The following is a 23,886-nucleotide window of genomic DNA, read 5'->3' on the forward strand; positions in this document are numbered from 1 at the left end:
CTCGTTATCGGACTCTTTATCGGAGGTAAGTTGCTCCTGAACATGGAAGACTGGGGAAATTATACGAGCTGCTAGACGAATCCGAGCTGTTAGAGTTTGTACTCTCCAGTTCATCTGATGAGTCTTTTCCCGACATGATGAATACGTGTGTATTGGTTTTCAATGAAATCGCGGAAATTTTGACCGCGAGTAGGAAAATCTCACACTGGGCTGCAGTGGCTTCACGCGTGTCGCATCGAACAGTCATGCGCTCATTATCAGCAACGACCAAAAGGATACGTCACGGCGTAGGTGCGAACACGTGTTACGGCCGATCGAACGAAAGGTCTTGGTGGTTGTCACTGCAGTTCGTCGATTTTTAAGGGATTTGCGAAAGAAAATGGCAAAAAGCGAAAGGCTGCAGATTCAGAAGCTAATGGAGGATCAAGGTAAGTAGAAAATGCTAAAGATTATTTCAATTTACGGTCGTTATAAAGGTTATGTTTACAGTTTTGCAAGCGATTAAGATCGATTTGAGAATTCCTTTTGTTTATTAAGTAGTCAGATATTCTTGGTCAATTACAAAGTCGAGGGGGATTAAGTGGAACAAATTCTTTCAAGAGTACAGTGGCTGCGGTATTGTTGTGCGATCTTTTGTCGATGTAGGTAATAAATACCGGGAAGTTCACAATGGACCGTTGAATAAGAAAATCATACTTCGTTCTTCAAAGAACACAGACCAAGGCGGGGTATTCTGACCCACTGTAAGGCAGCTAAAAAGAGGCTGATTTCCAACATTTGCCACAACTTTAAATATTTTTATTGATATCATTTATTCAACTGAAAATAAGGCCATTAAATAAGCCATGAGGTCCGTGAATTCGATTCATAAATTTTCTCATCCCGGTCATTTCGCGTCGTTTACATAATTTTGGTGACAAGTAGGGGGGTTTGTTTGTTTCGTTGTAGCCTTAATCTGTTCTTTGTACTTCATGAAAATAATCTCAGTTCAAATGTCTTTTACAAAAATTTTTCGCTTTTGAAATTCAATTCTAATTGTAGCGGCGTTTCAGCGGTTCAAAGTTTGCCAAAGTCCCATACATTTACTGTAATTTTAGCTTGGAACCATTAATGCATTTTGTTGCAATATGCCATTGCATATTGTAATTAGTCATATTTGTTTAGATCGTTATTCCCAGTACGCACCACTCTTTTATTCATATGTAATTAGCTATAGATTGCGCTAAAAATTATTATTCATAGAGAGTGTGAATGTTTTGTATTTAAGCATCAAGAAAGCGGTTAGGACGCAGAAAATAAAATTTTATTCTCATCTCTAGGAAAGGTTGTCTTGTGCGGTTATATTTCTTCATGCCGGAGACAAAAAACCACATGAGGAAACATATTTCCATGCAAAGCAAACTGCACTGGGGTTAGGGGTTTTTCACTTTTTAGCCTAAACATAGTTTTTTTAGCCTATACACGGTATCTGTCAACTATCACATGGGATACACATTAATTATTTTGAATAAAGGTAAGAAAATCTTATCAAGATTTAAGCTCTCAAGCTGACCCGTGAGAGAAAATTTAACTTGTACATGTAGTTAACCATACTGTCCATATTTCAGTTAAAAATGGACATCTCACATTAGTGAAAACACAATAACACTCGCTTTAAGCATTCTTAGGTGGTTTGACATTAAATTTCTTGAGAATGCCTGGGGATTTCATCGTGGGGTCACCTAGAGAAATGAATTACAGTGAGATGATTTAAATAGCATTCAAAAAGTTACTGCACTTACTGCTTGAACTTTAAGCAGAATCCATGATTAGCATAATGCTTATCTTGTTTTATTGTCTTAATCAGCTTCTATTGAGGAAGAGCAGAAGAAGCTAGCTAAAGCAGTTGAATCAAGTTACCAAAAAGAATCACTGTCAAGGTAAATATAAACTACAAGACAAATTAGATTGGACATAAGGTTGGAAATCTTTTAAAAAGTGAATAAATAACTCATCAACGTAAGGACGTAGTCTCCTAACTGAGCATTTAACATTCACCCTTAATTTTGCTGAAAATCAGGTCTTTTGCAAGAAGTTCACATGGGCAAATGTTGATAAACAGTCATGAAGTTCAATTACTTAAAATTTTCTTTCTTTTGGTATGTACACTTGTTTTGAATGCTGTGCATGGAACTTTCTTAACACTTTGTGTCCAAGGACTTAATATTTTATAACTTCTGGACAATTATGTAGAGTTAACACCAAGAAACTGGATTCTTTTTTGCAGACATTTATCTTCAAAGCATGTGCAAGAAACTGAATCCTGTAATGTAAGTATAATAATCTGTTGTTTTATGATGTTTATTGATTGCTGCATTCTCCAAATGTTAAGTTTAGTTGAAGAGATTTCAGAAGGCCATGGCCATGCATAAATTGGTGGATTTTGATGTACTTGATATAGATGAGTAATGCCCAGTTGTATTATGTTTCTTTTAAATTAGAAAACATAACTTAGCGCAGATTTGAAACGAGGACACATCATGTCTAAATTGCGGTCGTTAATATTCAGAGTTTACTAATTGTTTATTCCAGGGCCTGTCTGAAATTGTGAGGAGACTGCAGGTATTATAATTATGGTAAAGTAGACCTCTTCCTAAAACAAGGGCATGACCAAAATAGGAAGTTAAACACCATGGGCCAAAGTAGAAGTGAGACACCAAGTCCCAAAATAAAAGGTGAGGTGAGCCCAAATTTGTGTCCGCCTTTTACTCTTAGTATCTCAATGACAATGGAAGCTCCCCTTATGGACACCCATATTACAGGCACATCTTAAGTCTAAATTCTGAACAAAAACTTCCTCCATAATACATGTGCAGTATCCTTCATCAGCATGAGGAAGGCTGTTCTTAAGGTGTCCATGTTATCATTACAGTAGAGGGTTGACTGTGCTGAACTACAAAATTATGCACATCTATATATTAAGCAACCAGTTATTTCACCTGCCTCTAGTGATAACTCAAACTGTATTTCACCTGCCTCTAGTGACAACTCAAACTGTAGTCAGTATAAAGATAAATTAATATCTGAGGAGCAGTGTTATTTGGCCTATTATCAATAAAGTGATATGGCAATCTTTAACAATTTTATGAACGATTTTTTTAACATAATTCTGTTCACAGTCAGAGCAGCTCTTTTGTTGAAAGTGCATGGCAATGAAGCCGACAATGAGAATAGTTCAGATTTTGTAAGGAAAACTGCTTATATTTTATTACATAATTTAGTTATAATCTCTTGGCTTGTCATGTATGTCATTGTGAAATCGAAGTTCTCAATGTTTAAGTGTAAAATTATCATACCTTTCATCAAGTCGAATCTGAGAAGGGTCTCTATAAATGCATCATTTTCAAATGCGTGGCCTTTTGTTCTTCATTTTTGATAATTTGGGAAGATTTCTTTGTAACAGAGTTTTATTTTCCAGGCATTTCTCTCCAGTAGTTCACATTCAAATTTTGTTATTATGGATTAAAATATTTGCGCAAATTGCCATTGAATTGCAAAGCACGGAATATGAAATAAAAAGAATGAATGGTAGGTCATATAACACATGAAACATGCTGGAATCAATTAAAATTGGTTCTCATTAACAAATTTCAGAAAATGCCTAATTAGGGGAAGAGATTTTTCTTCATGAATCAGTAGGAGGAAATGGGCAATCATTAGGGGTTTCTCTATGCAAAGGTTTACCATTGTTGTTTCAGTGTCTGTAACAATGATTATTATTGTGGGCATTGAAAGAGCCTGATTCCTAATCTGGTCACTTACATTTTACAGCAAGCAGAAATCAACATTTTAGGAATACCAATATATTTGCACTTTTGAGGACAACCAATGTTGAATGACACAACCCTTGGGGAACAGCATTGATTGACAAAAAGTGATAATTATATAGTTATGTTGGCAACATTTTTTAATGAATCCATTCATCTGTGTAGTTATCATCATAATGCCCAATTGTCATAATTGTCATAAATCGAGATCCCTTCTTAAATTTTGCTTTTAAGGAAATACTGTTTTATTCTATTCATCAAGGTGTTCAATGACATTGACCTTCTTGGTTTGAAGGCACCACCAAAGGAACCAACAAGGTATGCTATGCGCCTTGCTGGAGTGCTTTTCTCAAAGGAGGAGCTACTTGATGGCATGCTGCCCCCAGTAAACACAAAGTTGGGTCGGAAAGTGCTGGATCTGAGACAGTCTTGTCGATTAAAAGTAAGTATTATCATAGTGGCTTTAAGAGGCATATTTTAGACATCTGTGTTGTCTAGTCTTGAGACCTACAATTTTGTCTCAATGAAAACTGAATTTAAAGAGAGGAATTTGAAGTTTGTTACCACATGAGAATCCATCTTTTCAACAAAATATCCAAGATTGCAAGGAAACAATTGAAAGGTAGTGTCAATATCTTCATTCCAACTAACCTGTACACGTAAGCTATAAGTTGCTGTTCATGCATGACATATGTGGTTTGCTTTTAAAGTATTTGAAGCAGATTTGTTCAAGAGGTTAATAAAGTAAAAATAATTGTTATTGTCACAAGTCTATAAAGATTTATTATTAGTTTTAATGTCATTACCTATGACAAATTGAAATTCTTTAATTTGTCTAACATTTTGTTTCATTTTTTTCTAGGATGCATTGTCAAGAAATATTCCCAGAAAACTGTTGATAGAGACTGCAATGAAATAAGAAGGGCTATAAACCAAAAGTGTAACGATTTAAGAAAAAAGCATGTACATGTAGATTAATTTTGTATTACAAGATTGCTGAATAATCTTGATATAAAAGTAAAGATTTACTACTGCATATTTCAATAACATGCCAACTCAAAAATTCAAACCTCAACTGACAAATGCGTTTTTCACTACTGTCAATCAAATGTTCGGTGGCTCCTCCTAGCTTCCAACTACTGTCGAGCACTGTTTTGTTGTCTAAACGGTACTCATTGATTTGATTACCGTGCCCTCGGCTGTAGTCGGAAGCTGGGAAGAGTCGCTGAGCACTTGATTGATGGTAGCAAAAAATGCATTTGTCGGTTGAGCTTTGAATTGTAGAGTCTGCATGTTATTGAAGGTGCAGTAATCTACAAACCTTTTCTCGTAGGTATTTTTGTTTGTGGAGATGTTTCTGTTAGCATTCTAGAACAAACCAAGCAAATTATTTATATATTGTATGATGATATTGGTAAATGAAGTTAATTGCATGATAAACAGAGAAACGGCAAAACCCATGGAAAATGCTAGACTACAATGGTATGGTCACTGTGGCACTCTAATCATTTGAAAACAATAATTGTAATTTCTCATGGAATGACAAATGGCCTGTGTAGGAATATACTTATTCTTTTATGAGAAGGAAAATTTTATCAAATGCTCTGTTCAAAATCTGAGCTTGCGCTTGTTGTGCATGCCTTTTTTTAATTATGAATATATTGTTACAATGGCTTTCTTTAAATGAAATTTTTATTTCATATTTAACATTTGATACAGAATTTAATAAATATAGTGGTATTTTGGATGAAATTAACCTTTGATGTGAAGTGTGTTACTTTTAAAAGCCACTGTGGATGGTATTAAGATTTGTAAAGATCTTTGAACATGACTTTGCAAGATCCTTGGTCTTTGCAAGATCTTTTAAGAATAGCATTGAAGATCTTTGGGAGGATTCTTGACGATCCTAAAAGTATCCTTGAAGATCCTTTAGGAACTTGGCAAGAAATTGGAGGATCCTTGAGATTTTTGCAACATCTTTGGGGAAGTTGGGGGGGGGGAAATCCTTGAGGATCTTCACAAGGTCTAGGTAATATCTTTAGCAATCCTCATATAAGAATCGTTGAAGATCTTCAAGGATGTTGGGAATCCAATTAGAGATCCTTGAGGACCTTGAACAAGATTTTGGGAGGATCTTTGAAGATCTTTGGAAGATCCTTGAAGATCTTTGCAAGATATTGGGAGGATCCTAGAGGATCTTTGCAAGTTATTGGGAGGATCCTAGAGGTTCTTTGCAAGATCTTGAGAGGATCCTAGAGGATCTTTTCAAGATCTTGGAAGGATCTTAAAGGATCTTTGCAAGATCTTAAAAGATCCTCAAAGATCCTTCATTTTCTTGCCAAGATCCTTGAGGATCCTTAAAGATCCTTGAAGATCCTATAAGGATCCTTGAAGATCCTCGAGGATCCTCAAGGATCTTGGCAAGAAAATGAAGGATCCTTGAGGATCTTTACCAAGATGTCTGAGGATCTTAATTAAGATCCCCATGAAGATCCTCATGCAGATCTTTAAGGATCCTTGAAGATCTTTGAAAGATTTTCACCAGGGTTGAGTACATAATTGTACTACTTAAGTAAATAATTGTTCAAGAACATTAAGAAGTGACCACTAGAACACCACAAATGCATGAATACTAATTGAGGCAGGCCAAAATGCCTCAAGACAACCTCTACAAACTGTCTGAGGAACAAAAGAGGGTGAATACCACAAAATTGCTCATGAATGGTTGAAAACACTTGAATTAATAGGGGCTGAAGAAAGCAGAAGACAGTACTGCTACACAAGCACCTAAGAAAACTTCAAACCTAAGATTACAAATAAACCTACATGTAAGACTGCCTACAACTGTTTGCTGCTAATTTAACAGCTTGGGATCTCAAAGATACATTGAACCATTTTTTTTAACAAAGCTGTAATGTTCTTTTTGACTCTACATTTGAGAGGATGACTGTTACTTGAAGAGTCAGTCGATTTGAAGCCACAAACTTTGTTAAACTGTAACGCACTTACTAAATTTAAAAAAAAGGCCATGGTGACAAACTTTCAAAATAAATGCTTAAGAGTGTGTCCATGAAAAAACTAGGCAGAACCGGGCATGGGGCTATAAACCTCAAATCACCGATTTGGCTCAAACTTGGCATAAATGCTAAGTCTCGTGAGTTAACAAATGTGTGAAAATAATAGGTCAAAATGTTTAATTACCTGGGAGATATAAGGTCCACTTGGGAAACCTCCATTTCCTGCATTTTTTTGCATAACTAGACAAATAGCTGCATGAACCCAGGCTTTCAATATCGCACATCAGGAGTTATCTTTAAGGGACTACCATCGTTACTGACGTCAAGCAATTTTGTCATTTCTGGTCATGAATAAGTCTACTTGCATTTATTTTTGTCCTCTGGAGTGTAATGAATGTCGTTATGGTACTAGACAACAATCAGAATGATATATTACCATATAGGAGTAGGTTCCTACAGATGCCAAAGGTTGAAATTCAATAACTTTTCAATGACTTTGAAGGCCAAGTTTTAGAAAATTGAAGGACCACTTTTGAAAAGGTTTGCATAAGCAATTTTAAAATTATATCACATCATTTCTCAGCTTTTCCATGAAAGTACTGTAATTTTCAACTTGAAAATTGCCAAAGAAAAAGCATTGCAAAAATCGAGCTCTATTCCTCAAATTCAAGCACTTCAAGGCCTTTTTTTTTCTTTTTAAATTCAAGCATCTTCAACGACTTTCAAGGCTTTTACGAACCCTGGGTAGGTACGTAATGTATTGATTTCCAATATTCATTATCGACACAAGATTATTGACAGAATTGATTCCTCGTTTGTTATTGTAAATCAAAGAGCTTAAACTCATTGATAAATACCGACTTGCTCTATACTTCAATTTAATTATCCTTTGATATAACCTCACAGAACAAGTCAACAAATACTTCTTCTCATGTTGTGGAACTTTATTTAATCTCACCCTCTCCGTATTAATTAAGCATACAAACATTCTTTGTAACTATTCTAACCTTCACATAGCGACATAGCCGAGAGGACTTCGGTGCGCTTGGATGAATTAACGCTCATAAACAAATTCCTTTAGTTTTCTGCCCTTTCTTCTGAGACTTTTAAGAGTACCTTCTGGTATGCTACTGGGTTCTCGATCACGTCTAAATACACGGTTGTGTTTACATGTAAACATAATATGAGATAGCTCGTTTGATATAGCAGGTTTCGCTTGATATTCCTAGATAAAAGGTTCACTCGTTAAGCATCGCTCGTAAATTGATCTCTCGTAAAGTTCGCGGACCGACCCGTTCCCAAAACGCTCCACAAGTTTTTGCGTGGGTCTACCGCGAACGTGTGTGACTTTGTATGTGTATTGGGCGTAATATCCATCGAATTTCTTTCGCGTGCATCAAGCAAGGAACTTTCCAGGAAGGCGACCATTGCCTTCAGCCATGCACTCCAGGCTTCATTCCGCGCATGCGCGTACACTTCACGCATGCACTGTAGTTGAACTGCGTTTTGTGACTGAACGCAAAAAAAAAAAAAAAAAAAAAAAAACCAAGCCTAAGTTATAACGCGGGTGTTTGCTTCGGAAAGCCCGAGTAATTAATTAGCTAACTATGTATTGCTGCTGTGACAAGCAGTAAATCCATCCGCAAATTCAGTCAGCTGGGTTGTATTCTATAACTATCCTACTTTAAGAAAATTGAATTGTTTTAACTTTGTCATTTCATTTCTTCCCTTACCTCTCGATTTAGTAAAGACAGGAGCCATGGGCTCCTGGTTAAGACGACTTTTTCTGGTTTTGACAAAGTCCAAAAATAAGGGTATTTTAAGGCCCAATATCTCCAGTCACCAACCACTTCTGATCATTATTCCTATATGGGCAGTGAAAGCCATCAATGGACTTCCAAGATCAGTAATTAAATTTTGGGGCTATTGATTAACCCATGCTGAGTTGAAATCTACATCTACCTCCTGCATTTTAGTCTATCATCAAAATTCCGTAAACCACATCTTTGTTTTATTAACTTAAAATAACCTGAAATTTACAAGAAATTTCCTAGAAAGTATCGTTTAAACATGAACGCGAAGAGAATCTTTGAAAAGCGCAAGTTGAGCCCTTTTTGAAAACTTTTTTGGCAGCCATATTTGGATTATTCTCGCGGAAACGCAGCAGTTGGTGATGAACATCAAGGGCACATGCAGTCGAACTTTCTGACAAATGAAATATGGGAAGAAACTTGATAGTACATACATGTCTCTGTGGTGCCTTAGTTGCAACTTGTAGCGTGATATCATTTGTTTGGCTGGTATTTGTTAGATAAGGGGCCATATGTCAACAATGTACCAGATTCGATTTGCTTCGTTGCCTTGTTGAAATATTAAAAGCGGGGAGGGCCCTCGGGAAGATCCATCAAGATCATTGGTCTTTTACGGCGTGATACTTATCGACTTACATGATATGTGTTAGTGGCAAAAAGATAATTTGATGCCCTGAAAGCTGATGTAAATCAAAAGGAGAATCTGCCATCTTTGATCAGATCTTGTTCAGCGGTCAACTTTGACATTTATTTAGAATGTTGTGTTCCTAGTCTACAAAGTTTCAAATGTAACAGATTTTCGGCAACCAAAATGTTTGACTTGTCATTTGTTTCGCTTGAAATAGTTGCTGGTTCAGCAAAAAACGAATAAGCCGGTGATAGATTGGTCTCTTCTCAGCACGAAGGAAAAAGAAAATGGTTGAAAACCTGACACGTATATAGAAATCAATTACATATTTTATCCGAGGTTTTCTACTTACCGTATTTTATCGGCTATAAGCCGAACCTGCCTATAAGCCGAGACCCTAAACTTTTAACTCTTAAACTTAATACGATCGTCTTCAAACATAAACACAAAAAATTCAGTTATAAGCCGAGACCTAGTTCTTAAAACGTATAAGAGCTCATGAAAAATTTTAATCACAGTTAGCTTTTAAAATCTGTTCAAATGAAATGAAAGAACGGGTTTATTATCCAACGGTACGGGCAATTATCATGAATATTTGACGAAAGCTAGGCTTACCTCTCAGGAAACAACTGTATCAATATTGTTACCTACTCAATACAATGGCTAAGAATAACAACAAATGACAGTTAGTAAGCTGAATTTGATGTGATCCGATCAAATGAATAAAATTGAATTCACGGCTTGATCATATGAACATTCCGAGTTCAGAGACCTGTCTTTAACAATCCTGTGTCGATAGTCGTTCATTGTCAATCCTTTTATAGATCTTTAACATGCTACGTTGGTCAACGCCGGCTCGACGTAGAATACGTAGAGAGTAGAGCTTCTTGCAAGCTTTTTTATATATGTAGTTAACATGACTATTCCACCTAAGGTCGCTATCAATGAATACTCCTAGAATCTTGTAAGTCGATACGCGTTCTATAGTGTTATTACCAATAACTAATGGTCTGAGAGTAAAATTAGGATACGACATAAAGTTAATTAACATCTCTTTATATTTAGTAGGGTTTAGTCTCATGTTATGGTCCATGAACAATTCGTGAATGCTAGAAACGATCGTATTGAGCAGACTGATAGAGTTCCTGGGTAGTATTTCTATGGCAGACGTGTCATCCACAAACTTGACTCTCAGGTGCCAATCAGCTAAAAGATTGTTTGTCATTATTGTGAAAAGTATGACTCCTAATTTAGTTTGAAGGCGAAAAAATTCTGCGATGATCCCGCATTCAAAGCATCTGTAGGCTGGTACATAAACTGGAAGCGGCGCCATTCCGTCACTCTCCGAACGAAGACCACCCTCGCCCAGCGTCTGCCAAACGATCTCGAAGAGTAAATAGTAAAATTCCACCGGTTCGTGATCGCAGCTCGTCAGCGCCGTGGATACCCTTTGTCCAGAATTTTCAATATGGATGAGACACCAATGCGGTTCGAGATGCCGTCCAGCCATACTCTGCAATTCATTGGCAGCCGAACAGTTCCCGTGAAATCCTGTGGCGCAGAGAAGAGAAACTTCACAGTCACGTTGGCGGTCGCCGCTGATGGCAAAAGGCTGCCACCTAAAGTTATCTTCAAAGGCGTACGAATCCAGAGAGACCTGGTTATTCCGGCCACAGTTCGTGTTTCATTCCACAAAAAGGGATGGATGGATGAAGCTGGTAAGTTAACAGTTTGAATTGTTCATATGCGCTCTTTTTTCTGTGCTCTTTACTCGTGTTTAAAGCCGCAGCTTTATTGGAGTCTTTAATTAAAGTGAGGTCTAATCGATTGTTGTATTCTTTCTTTCGTTATAGGCGTGAAGGAGTGGATTCTTACCTGCATTCCAAGAAATCCCATTGGTGAGCGATCGCTGTTGGTTTGGGACTCCTTTCGCGCTCATCTTACTGAGTCAGTGAAAGAAGCATTGCAGCGGCGAAGTATCGATGTAGCTGTTATTACCGGTGGCCTAACTCCAGTTCTCCAGCCTTAGACAAGTGTCTAAATAAGCCCTTCAAGGAGAATATGAGAAGAAAGTACCTGTCGTGGATGGTAACTGACCCCTTCGAGTTTACTCCTGCTGGGAAAAAGAAGCGCCGTCAAGAAACCGCGTTCTACGTTGGATTAAGCAGTCTTGGAGGGAGATCCTGGAGGAGATGATGAGGAAATCATTTCTTACTTGCGGCATCTCCAATGCGCTTGACGGCACTGAGGATGACGCCATCTATGAAGAGGAGCAAGGCAATGACGCCGAAGAAGATGAGGTGGATGAAGAATTTGATACGGAAAGCGAAGATGAGCCAAAAGCTGACATCCTCGAACGTGCAGTTCACGACAGAAAACAAACGGCTCCTTTAGGAGCCACCACATTAAAAGTTAATGACCAATAACTCTTGCTTTTTTGTCTATGTGTTTTGCTCGGCTTGTATGCGAATATATGCGTATTCATCTTAGTTTTATTAAGTCCATAATTTTTGTTCAGGTTAAACTCTCGGCTATAAGTCGAAACCCCCTCTACAAGTCAGATTTTAATTTAAGTTAGGCTAAACATAATAATAATAATAATAATAATAATAAATAGATGCTTATAGGGCGCATTTCTAATCTCAATGCGCCTAGCAACAGATTATTAAGACATAGAGAATAAGTAATTAATTAACAGTAATGTTTTTTAAACAAAAATGTCTTAAGCCTAGTTTTGAATGTTTCTACTGTTTCCGCTCTTTTAATATATTCGGGAATTGAGTTCCATAGTTTCGGTGCAGATACTGAAAAAGCTCGTCCACCATAGGAATTGGATTTAATAGGTGGGATGCATAACTGTGAGCGAGTTGATGATCTCAGTGTTCTTGATGGGTGGTACTCTTGTATAATAGGTTCTAAATAACTAGCAGATTGCTCATTTAAGATCTTATAAGTTCTAAGTAATATCTTAAAATTAACTCTTGCTTCGATTGGCAGCCAATGTAGGTTCTTTAAAATAGGTGTGATATGGTCAGTGTTTCGTGTTCCGGTTATCAAACGAGCAGCGATATTCTGGATCCTCTGTATTTGTCCCTTTGATACTTTGGTATCCCATTTAGAATGCTGTTACAATAGTCTAGTCTAGAAATTACAAGGGAGTTGACTAGCATCTTCAACGCATCATTGGGAAGTTATCGACGGATACGTCCAAAGGATCTTATAGCAAAAATGGCTTTTTTGCATGTTTCATTAATATGGTCGTTAAAAGATAGATTTTTATCCATTACAATGCCTAGATTCGTAGCTTTTCCTTTGATTCCTATTTCACTATTTGCTAATGTTACGGTCTCCAACAATGACGGTGGCTTCTTGAACCGAGAGGTGAAGTGCAAAATTTCAGTTTTATCTGGATTGCTCTTCAGCATGTTCTGAGTGTACCATGCAAAAACATCATTTACACATGCTTGAAGAATATTTACAGACTCGGCAGAATGTTCGGGATCTTTAATAGTGATGTAGATTTGGGTATCGTCAGCGTAGAACATAAAATTTAAGTCACGAGTAAGTATAACATCTTGAAGAGGTGCCAGGTAGAGAGTAAAGAGTAATGGGCCAAGTATCGAGCCCTGGGGTACTCCATATTGTAAGCATCGCGGTGAGGATGTAGAATCACTAATAGTCACTTGCTCAGCTTATAGCTGATAAAATACCGTACATTTGATGTGCAATCTCTTGCAGCTGTCTACTGTAATATCTGACTTTTCGTCGAGATGTACCTTAGGTGGGGCGAGGAAGGGGAGGGGGTCAAAAATACATTGCGTGGTAAATATCAGACAGAATGTAAGAGCCACTCTTAAAAGTTACAAATAATAACCGACAGTCCGCTATTGTTAACATCAAAACCCGGAAGAAATGCTCCTTCGTGCGAAGACGCTTCTACTTTTGGTAGTGATTCAAGTAGGGTAGAGGCTACGCTTCCCCGAACTCTTTTAAGTCCGAAAATGTTAAAGTGCACAATTGGCAAAGCAATTGATAAGAGAAACCGTGTACCAAGGACGTCGGAATGCATTTCAATATTATAGGAGTTTCAGACTCAGCGACAGATGAGTATCTGAGAGCAAGATTTTTGCGACACCGACTTTCGCATATTTACAAACATCGTAGACATAAAGTGATATGAAAGGCAACTAGTATCATCTCTTTCACATTTCGGGGATCCTTGTGTTTTCGCAAACGTCCCTGAGGTCGTCAGGGGGGCAAACATTGAAAGTTACTACAAGAAAGATTATGGCGAAAGGTTTCTTGGACGTTCAAGAAAACGATTTTGAAGGTACATGACGGCTTCTTTGCCGCCGTTTTTTCAGGAATGGATTTAGCCAATGTTCCTACAAGGAAAATGTACGTTTTTGTTTGCGTTCATTTACGCAACACGCCTCGCGTATTTTTAGCTACTCCAACTTTAGATTTTAGTATCTAGACAACCAATCAGAATATCGAAGAAGCCTGACATACTTTTGTTGATTGATGCCTTGTGAATACGACTGCCTAGACATTTTGCTTGTGCTGCGGCATCCGATACCCAATAAATTAAATAGAAGAACCCACGATCGATTCACGTCTTACCAACTCCTGACACTTGATTACATATCAAATGTATGCAGTACACCGCGGATAAAATATGTAAATGATTTCTATATACGTGTCAGGGTTTCAACCATTTTCTTTTTCCTTGTGCTGAGAGGAGACCAATATATCACCGGCACCAAAGAAAGAACTCGGCCAATATGCAGCACTCTTGACCTCACGCTTCGTTAATAACGCCTATATCGATGACTAGTCGATGCATTTGCTCACGTTAGTAGCAAACACCCATGGGCCAAAATAGACACTGAATCGACTAATCAGAGCGCGCCCTTTGTGTTGGTTCTGTTAGAAACTACTCGAAAATCCCAATCATATAAGTATTAATGCCACGTCCATAGAATCAAAGGTTGAAATTCGTACTGCCGAACAAACCGAGAGAGAACAGAGAGCTAAATATATCATTATTAAAAAATTAACATAAACTGACTGACAACCACAGATTTACATGTATTAACGATATGTTTACAAATTACACAAAGACGAGCTTGAATAGTGGGAAACAAAGACATCTTTTGTCAGATGAACTTTCTGTTCAAATGGCAAAACAATAGTGATCGTACACCGTGACATACTCGCAATCGAAACATGGCGCAATTAGATCTTGAGCTTTGTTTCCGCGTAGCTTTTCTCGCTGTACTTCTTCCTCTGGCTTCAGGTGAGCACCGTATCATTTGAAATCTACTCGTAACTTTTTTTATCCTTTTAATGACTAAATGAAGCGGAATTGGTTGGATATATCTTTCACCTTTGAGTTATAAAGCCTAAGACTTCCGCACCCCATCGCAACTTAATCGCCAACGCAGACAACTTCAGCAACGTTTTCTTCAACTTTAATTATCAAATTTAGCGAAATTTGTTTATTCATCTTTCACTTTTGAGTCCTGAAGCCTAAACGCCTGTTATTCAAACGAGGTCTAACCCAAACCGCGGTTTTACCCGAGCAATGGGCCTCAGGTACTCTCAGTTTATGAGTTGACTCAGTGATGAGATAAAAGTCCTTCGACTGTTAGTTTTCGGCCCTCTTGTCACTGTTCACAAAAAATAAATGTTCAGATAAAAGGTTCCGCTCAGATGAAGATAATGTTGAACGCGGTTTTGTTAAACAACGGCTAAACTTTGTTTAAATAATCGGTCCTGAGACTTCCGCACACCGACGTAACTTAATCGCCAATGCAGACAGCATCAATACCAAAAAGGATAGGAGAGCTATTCCGGTTTTCGCACAGTTCTCATGAAAATATCACCTTAAAACGAACCGGAAAGTTAAAAACCTCTATGCGTTTGTAGCTTTCCCAGCGAGGAAGCAAAGAGAAACTTAAAGTATTCAGCTTAAACTTTAAATCATTCAGCAAACAGACAGAGTATGAAACAACTATGTTTCTTTAGAGTTATCAGGTGGTAACATCTGCCACAATTTCAAGTTAAAGGGCCCTTGGAAATTATTCTACCAGTACTGTTTACTCAGTAATTTTAGCTATGCACTTTAGTGCAAAGATTTCCATTTAACCCGGTGCTCTTCTGAGACAAAGTTAATCGCAGATGTTCTGTTGTTTTCACCAAAGAATTGTATGCATAATGAGGTAAGGATTAAGTATTATGGATTCTCAATTTTCCTCAAAGAACTCTTGTAAAGAGGCAGTTTTCACCTTAACAGCTGATAACCCTGGAGGGCACAACAAAGCATCAAAGGGTGAAATTTAAACTGACGAACAAACAGAAATTAGAAATTAACACAGCCCAATTGTAAACTCCGAATTTACATGCAATGACGATATGCTACAAGTTATGCAAAAACGAGCTTGAATAGCGAGGAAACAAAGACATCTTTTGTCGGATTAGCATTCTGTTACATATGGCCGGTCATGCAAAACAATCGTGCGGTATTCCATGACAGTTTCGGTCGAAACATGTCGAAATTTAATCTCGAGCTTTGTTTCCGCATAGCTTTTCTCGCTGAACTTCTTCCTCTGGCTACAGGTGAGATCATATTATTTGAAATCTAATCTTAAGGTTTATCTCTATTCTAATTTAATACATCTAGCGGAATTAGTTGAACATAGTAACTATGGTTGAACATGTCTAAATGTTACGCGCACATCACAACTTAATCGCTAATGCAGACAGCATCAATACCAAAATGATAAAAGAGCTGCTCCGAGTTTCGCATTTTGTTAATGATAAGATTATCGTGCAAAAAAAAGGGACAGTTGAAATCCTTCACGCTTTTGTGACTAGCTCAGTTAGGCACATGAAGGAAAGAGTTACGAAAGTCAATTTAAACTTTGAACTATTCTGTCAGCAAACAGAGAGTCTGAATCCATCCTGAAGCTGTCGGGTGGTAACATTTGAATCAATTCAGGTTAAAGCGCCCTTGAATATCATTATGCCTGTACTATTTAGTCTAAAAATTTTATTTTATTTAATCCGGTATTGCACTAAAACAGAGCTAGGCCAAAGATAGTCGATTGTTTTCGCCGTTGTTTTTCTTTTCATGAAGGAACTGTACGCTTAATGAGGTGTGAATTAACTATTATTTATTATTAAAAACTAGATCATTGGATAATGCAATTCAAGACTTTTTTTTGGCTTAGCCAGTATGGGATATCAGCCAATATACCATAATCTACAAATATGGCAAGCGTACGCGTCAGCTTAAAATCAAAAGGGAGCTAAAAAATCCGGTTTTTTCTTACAAAATAATAATTTCTTGGAGGAGTTTTTAATAAAACAATTATTCCACTCGCGCTTGTTGGATATGAGATGATTATAGCCAACTCGGCGCTACGCGCCTCGTTGCCTATCTATCATCTCATATCCAACGCACGCTCGTGGAATAATTGTTAATTATTCTAGTACAATGTCATTTAACTGAATAAGGTCATGATAACGTGAAAAAAATGCTATGGTAATACACTGTGGAACAGGAAAAATATAAGCAGTAAGGAAATGGCCGCAATGAACGATCCAAACTTTCTATTAAGTTCTTTTAGGCTTGACTTGTAAAGAAACGATATTTCATGCGCGACAGATTTTTTTTGTGGCTATTGTCTACTGTAGGAGGGATACCAGCACTATATATTATTATATATTATTAGTATATACTAATTTGTGGATAGCGTTGAAGATGGGCACTGATTGGAGACTCAAACTCCGACTATCCTTTGCAATTCCCCTCCCAGCAACTTGCCCCAAAAAATATTGTTATCTTTGCAGGTATAGAAGAGTTAATTTACTTTCCTGTTTACCACCATCGACCACCACTTCGGTAAATAGTTGTTAACTATCTGTAACATGAACCTTTTATCAGAGGTAGTTTATAAAAATATTTAAGGCATCCAGGTACTTCCCACATCCAACTCATTATCCCTGTTACAATAATTGTTATGATTATGTTAAATGCAAATGTATTTTTTTTTGTAGGAGCCTGTGTTGATTTAAATCTTGGAGTGGGAAGTGGGACAATTCCAGATAGTGACATAACTGCCTCTACTGAACAAAGTGTCGGCTCTCCAGCCACGAATGGTCGACTGAACTACACATCAGGATCATCATGGTGTGCAGAAACTAGTGACACTAACCCATATCTACAGATTGATCTAAAATCACTACATATCATCTGTGCTGTGTCTACTCAAGGGAATTCTCAAGCAGATCAGTGGGTGAAGAACTACACACTAAAAATATCCACTGATGAAACAACTTGGACAGACTACAAGGAAGGTGGACAAGTCAAGGTATATAGGAAATACAGTATGAGACATAACTGCTCAAAAAAAATGCCCAGTGTACACTTAGATAATTAGTATAACATGGATTATTAAGTCTGACGATATAGAGTAACTTACAATTAAAATGATATCGAAATCTTTTCCTTATTGATTGTTGATCTTATGGTATCTGCACTGTTTATATTTTTATACCCTGCTATTTTTTTCCAATTTCGAAAAAAAGTTATTGATGACATGTGACTATCTGTTTGTTTCAAGTTTCTAAGAGGAAATGATGACAGGAACTCAGAGGTGAAGCATGTTGTTTATGGAGTGTTAACAAGATTCTTACGATTTCTGCCACAAACACACCAGGGTGGGGTGTGCATGAGACTAGAGGTGTTTGGAGTAGGAAAAGCGTCAAGTGAGTTGGAAACTTTTATATATTTTTACATAATTGCTTTCATCATATCATTATTATTATTATTATTATTATTATTATTATTATTATGTTTAATGAGAAATAACCTTTATTGAATGTAACATGAAAGTGTATAAAAAATAAAAAAAATTTTGCAAGTTACAATTCTCCTTTTAAGGAAAAATATCACTAACCTAAACTACATAATTATATGGCTATGAATAATAAAATTATAATGTGCTGTTTAGGTAGTCTATATCTTACTTTAAGTCTCTTGACAAAGGAAATACAAAGTCTTCAAAAGTTCAACGCAAAAGAATAATTAGAAAAATTTACTATAAAAATAATAAAAATAATCTATAACTGACGAGTTTAAGGAAGTCTTGCTCGACCCTTCTCTACTTCCAGATCCCTGTCCTTGATGTCTAAGTTCCTCCTTCGCGGGGTTCTAGATCCCCTTAGACATAGGGGCGCGCTCCGCAAAATTGCAAAGGACACTTTCGCTCTGACCCATGAAACTGTTGTGGCGTAGCTCTCTTGCTTTATTGCAGATAATAGCTCTGCTAATCTTAGTGGTACCTCAGGCATTCGTCAGCCATCCCCCCCGTCGTTGTAAATACCAGTGGGGTGAAAGTGCCTTGCTCTACTTCTGTTACACGGGAGTTGTATTTTCGCTTGTTTTCATTTTTATGAATCCTGTAAATCTGCTTGGGGCTGAGATCTTTGTATGAGTCTGCATTGGGATGACACACCCTTATATCGAAAAAAGCAGCCCTCTGTCACTCCCAGAAGCCCCTACACTGGACGTTGAGGCGTGCGTCAGGGGCTTGATTAGTCCCTCTGGGAAATTACTCGCCTGTAATAGGTTGTAAAGCCGGTTCCACCTGCACATCGTAACAAACCATGTCGAGCAGCTCGGCCTGTATTTCGTGTATTTCAATGTGACGCTTAATGACTAAGCCTCCACGCTGGCAGATCATTGCGTGATCCACTGTAAACAAGCTCCCACAAACGCATACTGATGGATTATAGGGTATTGGCCAATCATATCGAAGCCTCACAGCGTCTCTAAATTCCCGCTTGTTGAGATCAAAATCCATGTCTTTAAGAGGAATAACTGTAAGCCAGTTGGATGCGCCTTTTCACAGGCCAGGTCTACGGTTCTCTGTGTCTTGTCTGGCAATAAGACCTTCACCTTCTCGAGCTTTTCTTTCAGTCTATCATCCTTTTCTTTCCGGGTGACGTATACCAGTCATTGTACCTCGGCCTTTTCTGGAGTCTCGTGGGGTTGCGCCTCTATTTTGCTTACGAGTGGAGCGCTAACCCTAACAGACGCTAAATAATCCGCATCCGCAGTATCAGATGGATTAATGAGCCCAAGGTCTCCCATACGCACCAGTAATGCTACCAGACTACGCCCTTCCTCAAAACAGTTGCGTTCTATGAGCGACGGTATAAGTACATCCGAGATTGCATGCTCTAAGGCTGTAGTAGTTTCTCAATATCGGCAGTGTTCTCATAAAGTACTTCAACTGGTGTCGAAGCCCAAATGTGAATGCGGCGTAAATAGCTTGTGGCTGAGATCTTGCAAACTCCGTCAACCTCGTCACTTCTTTCACCCACCCTTCTACCTTGCTACCCACATATTGCTCAGGATAAGACCGAGAGAGCCCAGCGCAGCGCAAGGTGTTTGTGTCCCTCGGTGGTGATGTTCATAGCAATCCCTACAAACATTTCCTTCGCGTGGCCTTCCTTATCCGGCTTAACAACAAACAAGCACTTCTTAGAGTTAGGATAGTATCTAAGGGTCGGACCAGCCTCCCTCAACTCATCCCACCATTGCTTAAACTGCTTAGCCTTAACCATTATTATTATTATTATTATTATTATTACCGTAATTATTATTATTATTATCATTACTATTATTATATTGTAGAGTAGTCTAAGATACTCTTCTAATCTTTACTTTTTTAGTCTATTTTGATGACGTATGCTTGTTATTTAGATAAGTGTTTAAAATCTCAGAAATCAAAAACACCAAGACACCCATGACAACCTGTTATTCCTATGCTCAACATGAAATTAATTGACAATAAATATTCACCCAGGAAACTAAATTTAAGTCAGAGGGGAATAGCTGAAAGGAAAGGGCTGAATTTAAGTTTATTATTGTACTCAAAACTTTATTATGAAATGTTAAAAAATCTGAATGTCTTTAATTTGTGACCAGTTGTAATTTTTGTGAGGTGAAGAATGCAAATTAATGGCTATGAAGTATCGGGAAACTAAGTTGAAGTGAGAGTTGATCTACAGATCTTATTAAAGTTATTTGTTTGATTATTTGAATCACCTAACATAATTTTTGTAGAGATGCTCGTAGCCTCCTCCTGGTCTTCGCTTACCTCTTATTTAAAAAGTAACGAAAACAACTCTGAAATCCACAGGCCCTGTGCTGACGCTTCCCGCGGCGCATGCGTAACACCGTAGATCTAATGTGTTTACGTCTCCACCCTGAAAGTCTAGTGGCAATAAACGCTAATAGGAAAGACTGATAAGCTGAGTGCATTGCAATGAGGATCTTAAAAGGCTTAAATGATATGTCGTAAATGTAGTCTGTAAAAGAGTTCATAAGTCTAATTTCGATGGTTTCTTTAGAATGCTAACCAAACAAATGTCAGAAGGCATTCGAAATGAACAACAAAGTACTTGAGAAACAACCAATCTTCGAGAACTAAAACCTAAACAAAACTCTCGGATGAGGACACTGAGCAAAGTCAAGGACGAACTTAAACACCACTAACCGTCGGTCAAGGGCACATCACACAGAATGTAAAATAAAAATGTGGTCTAACACAAGATTTGCAAAAGCATTTCAAGATAATGAAACGTGCCTGAACAATTCAAAACACTTAGTCAGAAAATTACTAATTTAAGGAGTTCCCCAACAGTTCTAATTTTAGTAGTTCATAGCATCTTGTTGAGTTGCTGTTTCTGGACGTTTTGTCGATGACGAAGACGTTCTTGATTCCACTTTATAGTTTGCGAGCGCTGGAGTCGTCCGCTGCAAGGTAGATGCAGAAGACTGAGCTGAATAACGTATACGTATGCGCTAGGTTTTGCCGCGGAAACATGAATTTTGAGTCATTCGCATGGTTAATTTCCTATTCTGATGCTTCGAGGCGTTGTTTTCCTTGCTGCTTTTCTTTTAGAGAACAACCTCCAAAAACTTGGTACACCCCCTAAAAATTTTCACAAATTAATTTTCTCCTTTAAACCTTTAAACCTTTTGTCGATGACGAAGACGTTCTTGATTCCACTTTATAGTTTGCGAGCGCTGGAGTCGTCCGCTGCAAGGTAGATGCAGAAGACAGAGCTGAATAACGTATACGCATGCGCTAGGTTTTGCCGCGGAAACATGAATTTTGAGTCATTCGCATGGTTAATTTCCTATTCTGTTTCTTCGAGGCGTCGTTTTCCTTGCTGCTTTTCTTTTAGAGAACAACCTCCAAAAACCTGGTACACCCCCTAAAAATTTTCACAAATTAATTTTCTCCTTTAAACCTTTGGAGATAGGAAAGTCCCTTCGACGAAAAAAGAGTTCCTCGGTTTTAAAGGTCAGCCCATATTATGTTCCGCTAATTTCGCTAAATTTTAGACCTAGGACACCTGAGCCCGCGTTGTCGACCGCATACCCGCTGACGTAGCATTCATTATTCAGCTCTGCTGATGCAGAATACAACAAATGGCAGATATTAGACCTGAGCCCGCGTAAAAGCGGTTTTGTCTAAAGATGTACGGAATCGAGGCACTTGGGCCAAAGGCTTTGTAAATTCTCAAAGGTATCGTTGTATATGTCAAAACAACTCGCATTTTATGCTATTTTTCTATTGTTATCGTTAATCTAAAGCATTCAAAAGGCAAAGATAGCAATGGTTAGACATTGCATTGCGTTTGGATGCAACAACCGGAGCGATAAACCACATTCCAAGCATCTTTCGTGGCATTCACTGCTACTGAGCATCATGAAACTTCTGGCGACTTGGCTTGTCAAGATCAAACGGGAAAACACGCCCGTAAGTAAAAATTCCTTTTAAGCAATGAAAATTTTGAAAAGGAATACTTTTCCAGTCATATGCTGGCCGGAAAGTTAGTCTTTAAGTCAGACTCAGTTCCGACAATATTCAGTTTCTCCGAGCAGAAAACCAAAGGAAGGCTCCAAAGGAAAGACGCTCGATTGAAGATGACATTCCGGCCAAGATGTTTGCAGTGTGGTTTATCGCCTCGGTTGTTGCATGCGAATGCAATACAATGTCTAACCATTGCTATCTTTGCCTTTTGAATGCTTCAGATTGTCGATAAAAGTAAAAAAAATCGCGTAAAATGCGAGTTGTTTTGAAATATACAGTGATACCTTTGAGAATTTTCAAAGCCTTTGGCCCAAGTGCCTCGATTCCGCGTATCTATAAACAAAACCGCTTTTTCGCGGGCTCAGATCTAATATCTGCCATTCCCTTTTTAAGCCGGTATCCCTGGTTTGGCAAATTTCATCCATGCTCCTGCAGTGGAAAACTAGGCTCTCCATGGGGTTGTAGTTACTCTTTCGGTTGCTGTTTGGAGAATTTTATACATGTGGCACAGTTTGCTGTCAGTTTCTTTATATCTCTTGATATACCTTGTCAAAATAGACAACCTACTGTTTTCAGAAGACATTTTTCTTTTTCCAAGTATCCTTGATGTAAGATTTGTAACATTTGCTGGCGGGGCTTACAGGAAATTGCTAGGCGGTGTCCCTTGAGGATATGGCTATTTTATTCTGTCATTCCAGAGCTTTCTCAAGTCTTGGGGGAATCCATTCGGGTATTCTCGTCACTCATGGTTTACCAAATCCTTTAAGTGGGCAAGTACACTGTCTTACATTCATTTGTACACCCTCGTATTTCTTCTGGTTTTTCAGAACTAGCTTTTAAAGTGCTTGTGATCATGTCAACTTCAAGCAATGGTGCTACCACGTTTTTGCATAAAAGTGTGAAGGCTGAGTTTAAATTATTACCTTATAGCTTGTGAATCAGAAGACATTGGTTTGGCCTCTGGTGGTACAATTCCAAGCAGCAGCTTCTCTGCCTCCTCGTATTTTGACCATAGGTATAAACCCTCTTTTGGTCGATTGAATGGAACTAATCGGGGTTGGGGACCCAAGACCAAGACCAATCTTGCTGACTTTCTACAGATTGACCTGCTGTATGAGTACGTTATTTGTGCTGTGGCTACCCAAGGAGCTAATGGTATAAGCGAGTGGACAACAAACTACAAGATTCAGTTATCAATGGATGGTATCACTGCTGTCACCTACCAAGAAACCAATGTTGACAAGGTCGGTATATATGAAGGTCATGCGCAGATACATTAACATATAAAAACATCCAAAAATATATGGGTCCTAGAACACTGATTCAATTTTTGAGTCAAGAGGAGGGACACAAAAGAAGTGTGTAGCTGGTCAAGACTCAGTCTCAATTAATTTTTTAAGTAAGTTGCAAAATGTGTCTGGAATGTACATTATTCGTTCCAGCAAAAGCACAAACCTATGTGCGTATACATATTATAGTGGTTAAATGTAATAACATAGTTCATTTTCAATACTATTTAAATGTTAATTAGCCCACGTCTTCTGGACTTACTGACCATCACTTCTTAAATTTACCCTTTGATTTACGGAACTGTTTAGAACAATACACAGGAGATATCAACTATAGTTATTACCCACACAGAAATACTAATCTTTGTGTGGTCATTGAAAAGGATGAGGAGTGTATCAACGGAACTGAGCATATATGTAGGAACACAATAATTTT

General features: G+C 37.9%; 3 protein-coding genes and 1 pseudogene across 8 annotated transcripts in view; 2 read left to right on the plus strand and 2 right to left on the minus strand.

The window, feature by feature from the left end:
- The window catches only part of LOC111347091 (uncharacterized), a 325,446-nt gene that overhangs the window by 250,878 nt on the left and 50,682 nt on the right, over positions 1-23,886 (minus strand). The gene's annotated exons all lie outside the window — the stretch shown is intronic.
- The window catches only part of LOC111319259 (receptor-type tyrosine-protein phosphatase F), a 94,785-nt gene that overhangs the window by 40,068 nt on the left and 30,831 nt on the right, over positions 1-23,886 (plus strand). Inside the window, exons 1-4 of one of the 5 annotated variants that reach the window (XM_088737357.1) lie at positions 14,417-14,561; positions 17,327-17,640; positions 17,893-18,037; positions 23,092-23,405. The exons of 2 other annotated variants lie outside the window; for them this stretch is intronic. In XM_088737357.1, the coding sequence (XP_088593483.1) occupies positions 14,492-14,561; positions 17,327-17,640; positions 17,893-18,037; positions 23,092-23,405 (843 nt within the window). In that variant the 5' untranslated portion in view covers positions 14,417-14,491. Of the gene's footprint in view, positions 1-14,416; positions 14,562-15,751; positions 15,884-17,326; positions 17,641-17,892; positions 18,038-23,091; positions 23,406-23,886 lie in introns of those variants that run through there. 2 more of the 5 variants (XM_088737355.1, XM_088737358.1) reach the window with 2 other exon arrangements.
- Positions 287-5,558, plus strand: LOC148719829 (uncharacterized). 2 transcript variants are annotated; one of them, XM_088737495.1, is made up of 6 exons: positions 287-428; positions 1,847-1,919; positions 2,267-2,309; positions 2,572-2,601; positions 4,069-4,248; positions 4,669-5,558. In XM_088737495.1, the coding sequence occupies exons 1-6, from the start codon at positions 380-382 to the stop codon at positions 4,723-4,725; spliced, it is 432 nt and encodes a 143-aa protein (XP_088593621.1). In that variant the 5' UTR covers positions 287-379; the 3' UTR covers positions 4,726-5,558. The 2 variants fall into 2 exon arrangements, with proteins under 2 accessions (XP_088593621.1, XP_088593622.1); XM_088737496.1 differs by lacking the exons at positions 287-428; positions 1,847-1,919; positions 2,267-2,309; positions 2,572-2,601 and adding an exon at positions 2,608-3,223.
- On the minus strand, positions 18,120-19,900 carry LOC148719830 (uncharacterized; annotated as a pseudogene).

Source organism: Stylophora pistillata, chromosome 11 (genome assembly GCF_964205215.1).
Source record: "Stylophora pistillata chromosome 11, jaStyPist1.2, whole genome shotgun sequence".
NCBI lineage: Eukaryota > Metazoa > Cnidaria > Anthozoa > Scleractinia > Pocilloporidae > Stylophora > Stylophora pistillata.

Coding starts and splice junctions, on each gene's coding strand:
- LOC148719829 (XM_088737495.1), top strand. CDS start 380: ATGGCAAAAAGCGAAAGGCTGCAGATTCAGAAGCTAATGGAGGATCAA. Junction 2,602..4,068: donor AAATTGTGAGGAGACTGCAG/GTATTATAATTA, acceptor CTATTCATCAAG/GTGTTCAATGACATTGACCT. Junction 4,249..4,668: donor GACAGTCTTGTCGATTAAAA/GTAAGTATTATC, acceptor ATTTTTTTCTAG/GATGCATTGTCAAGAAATAT.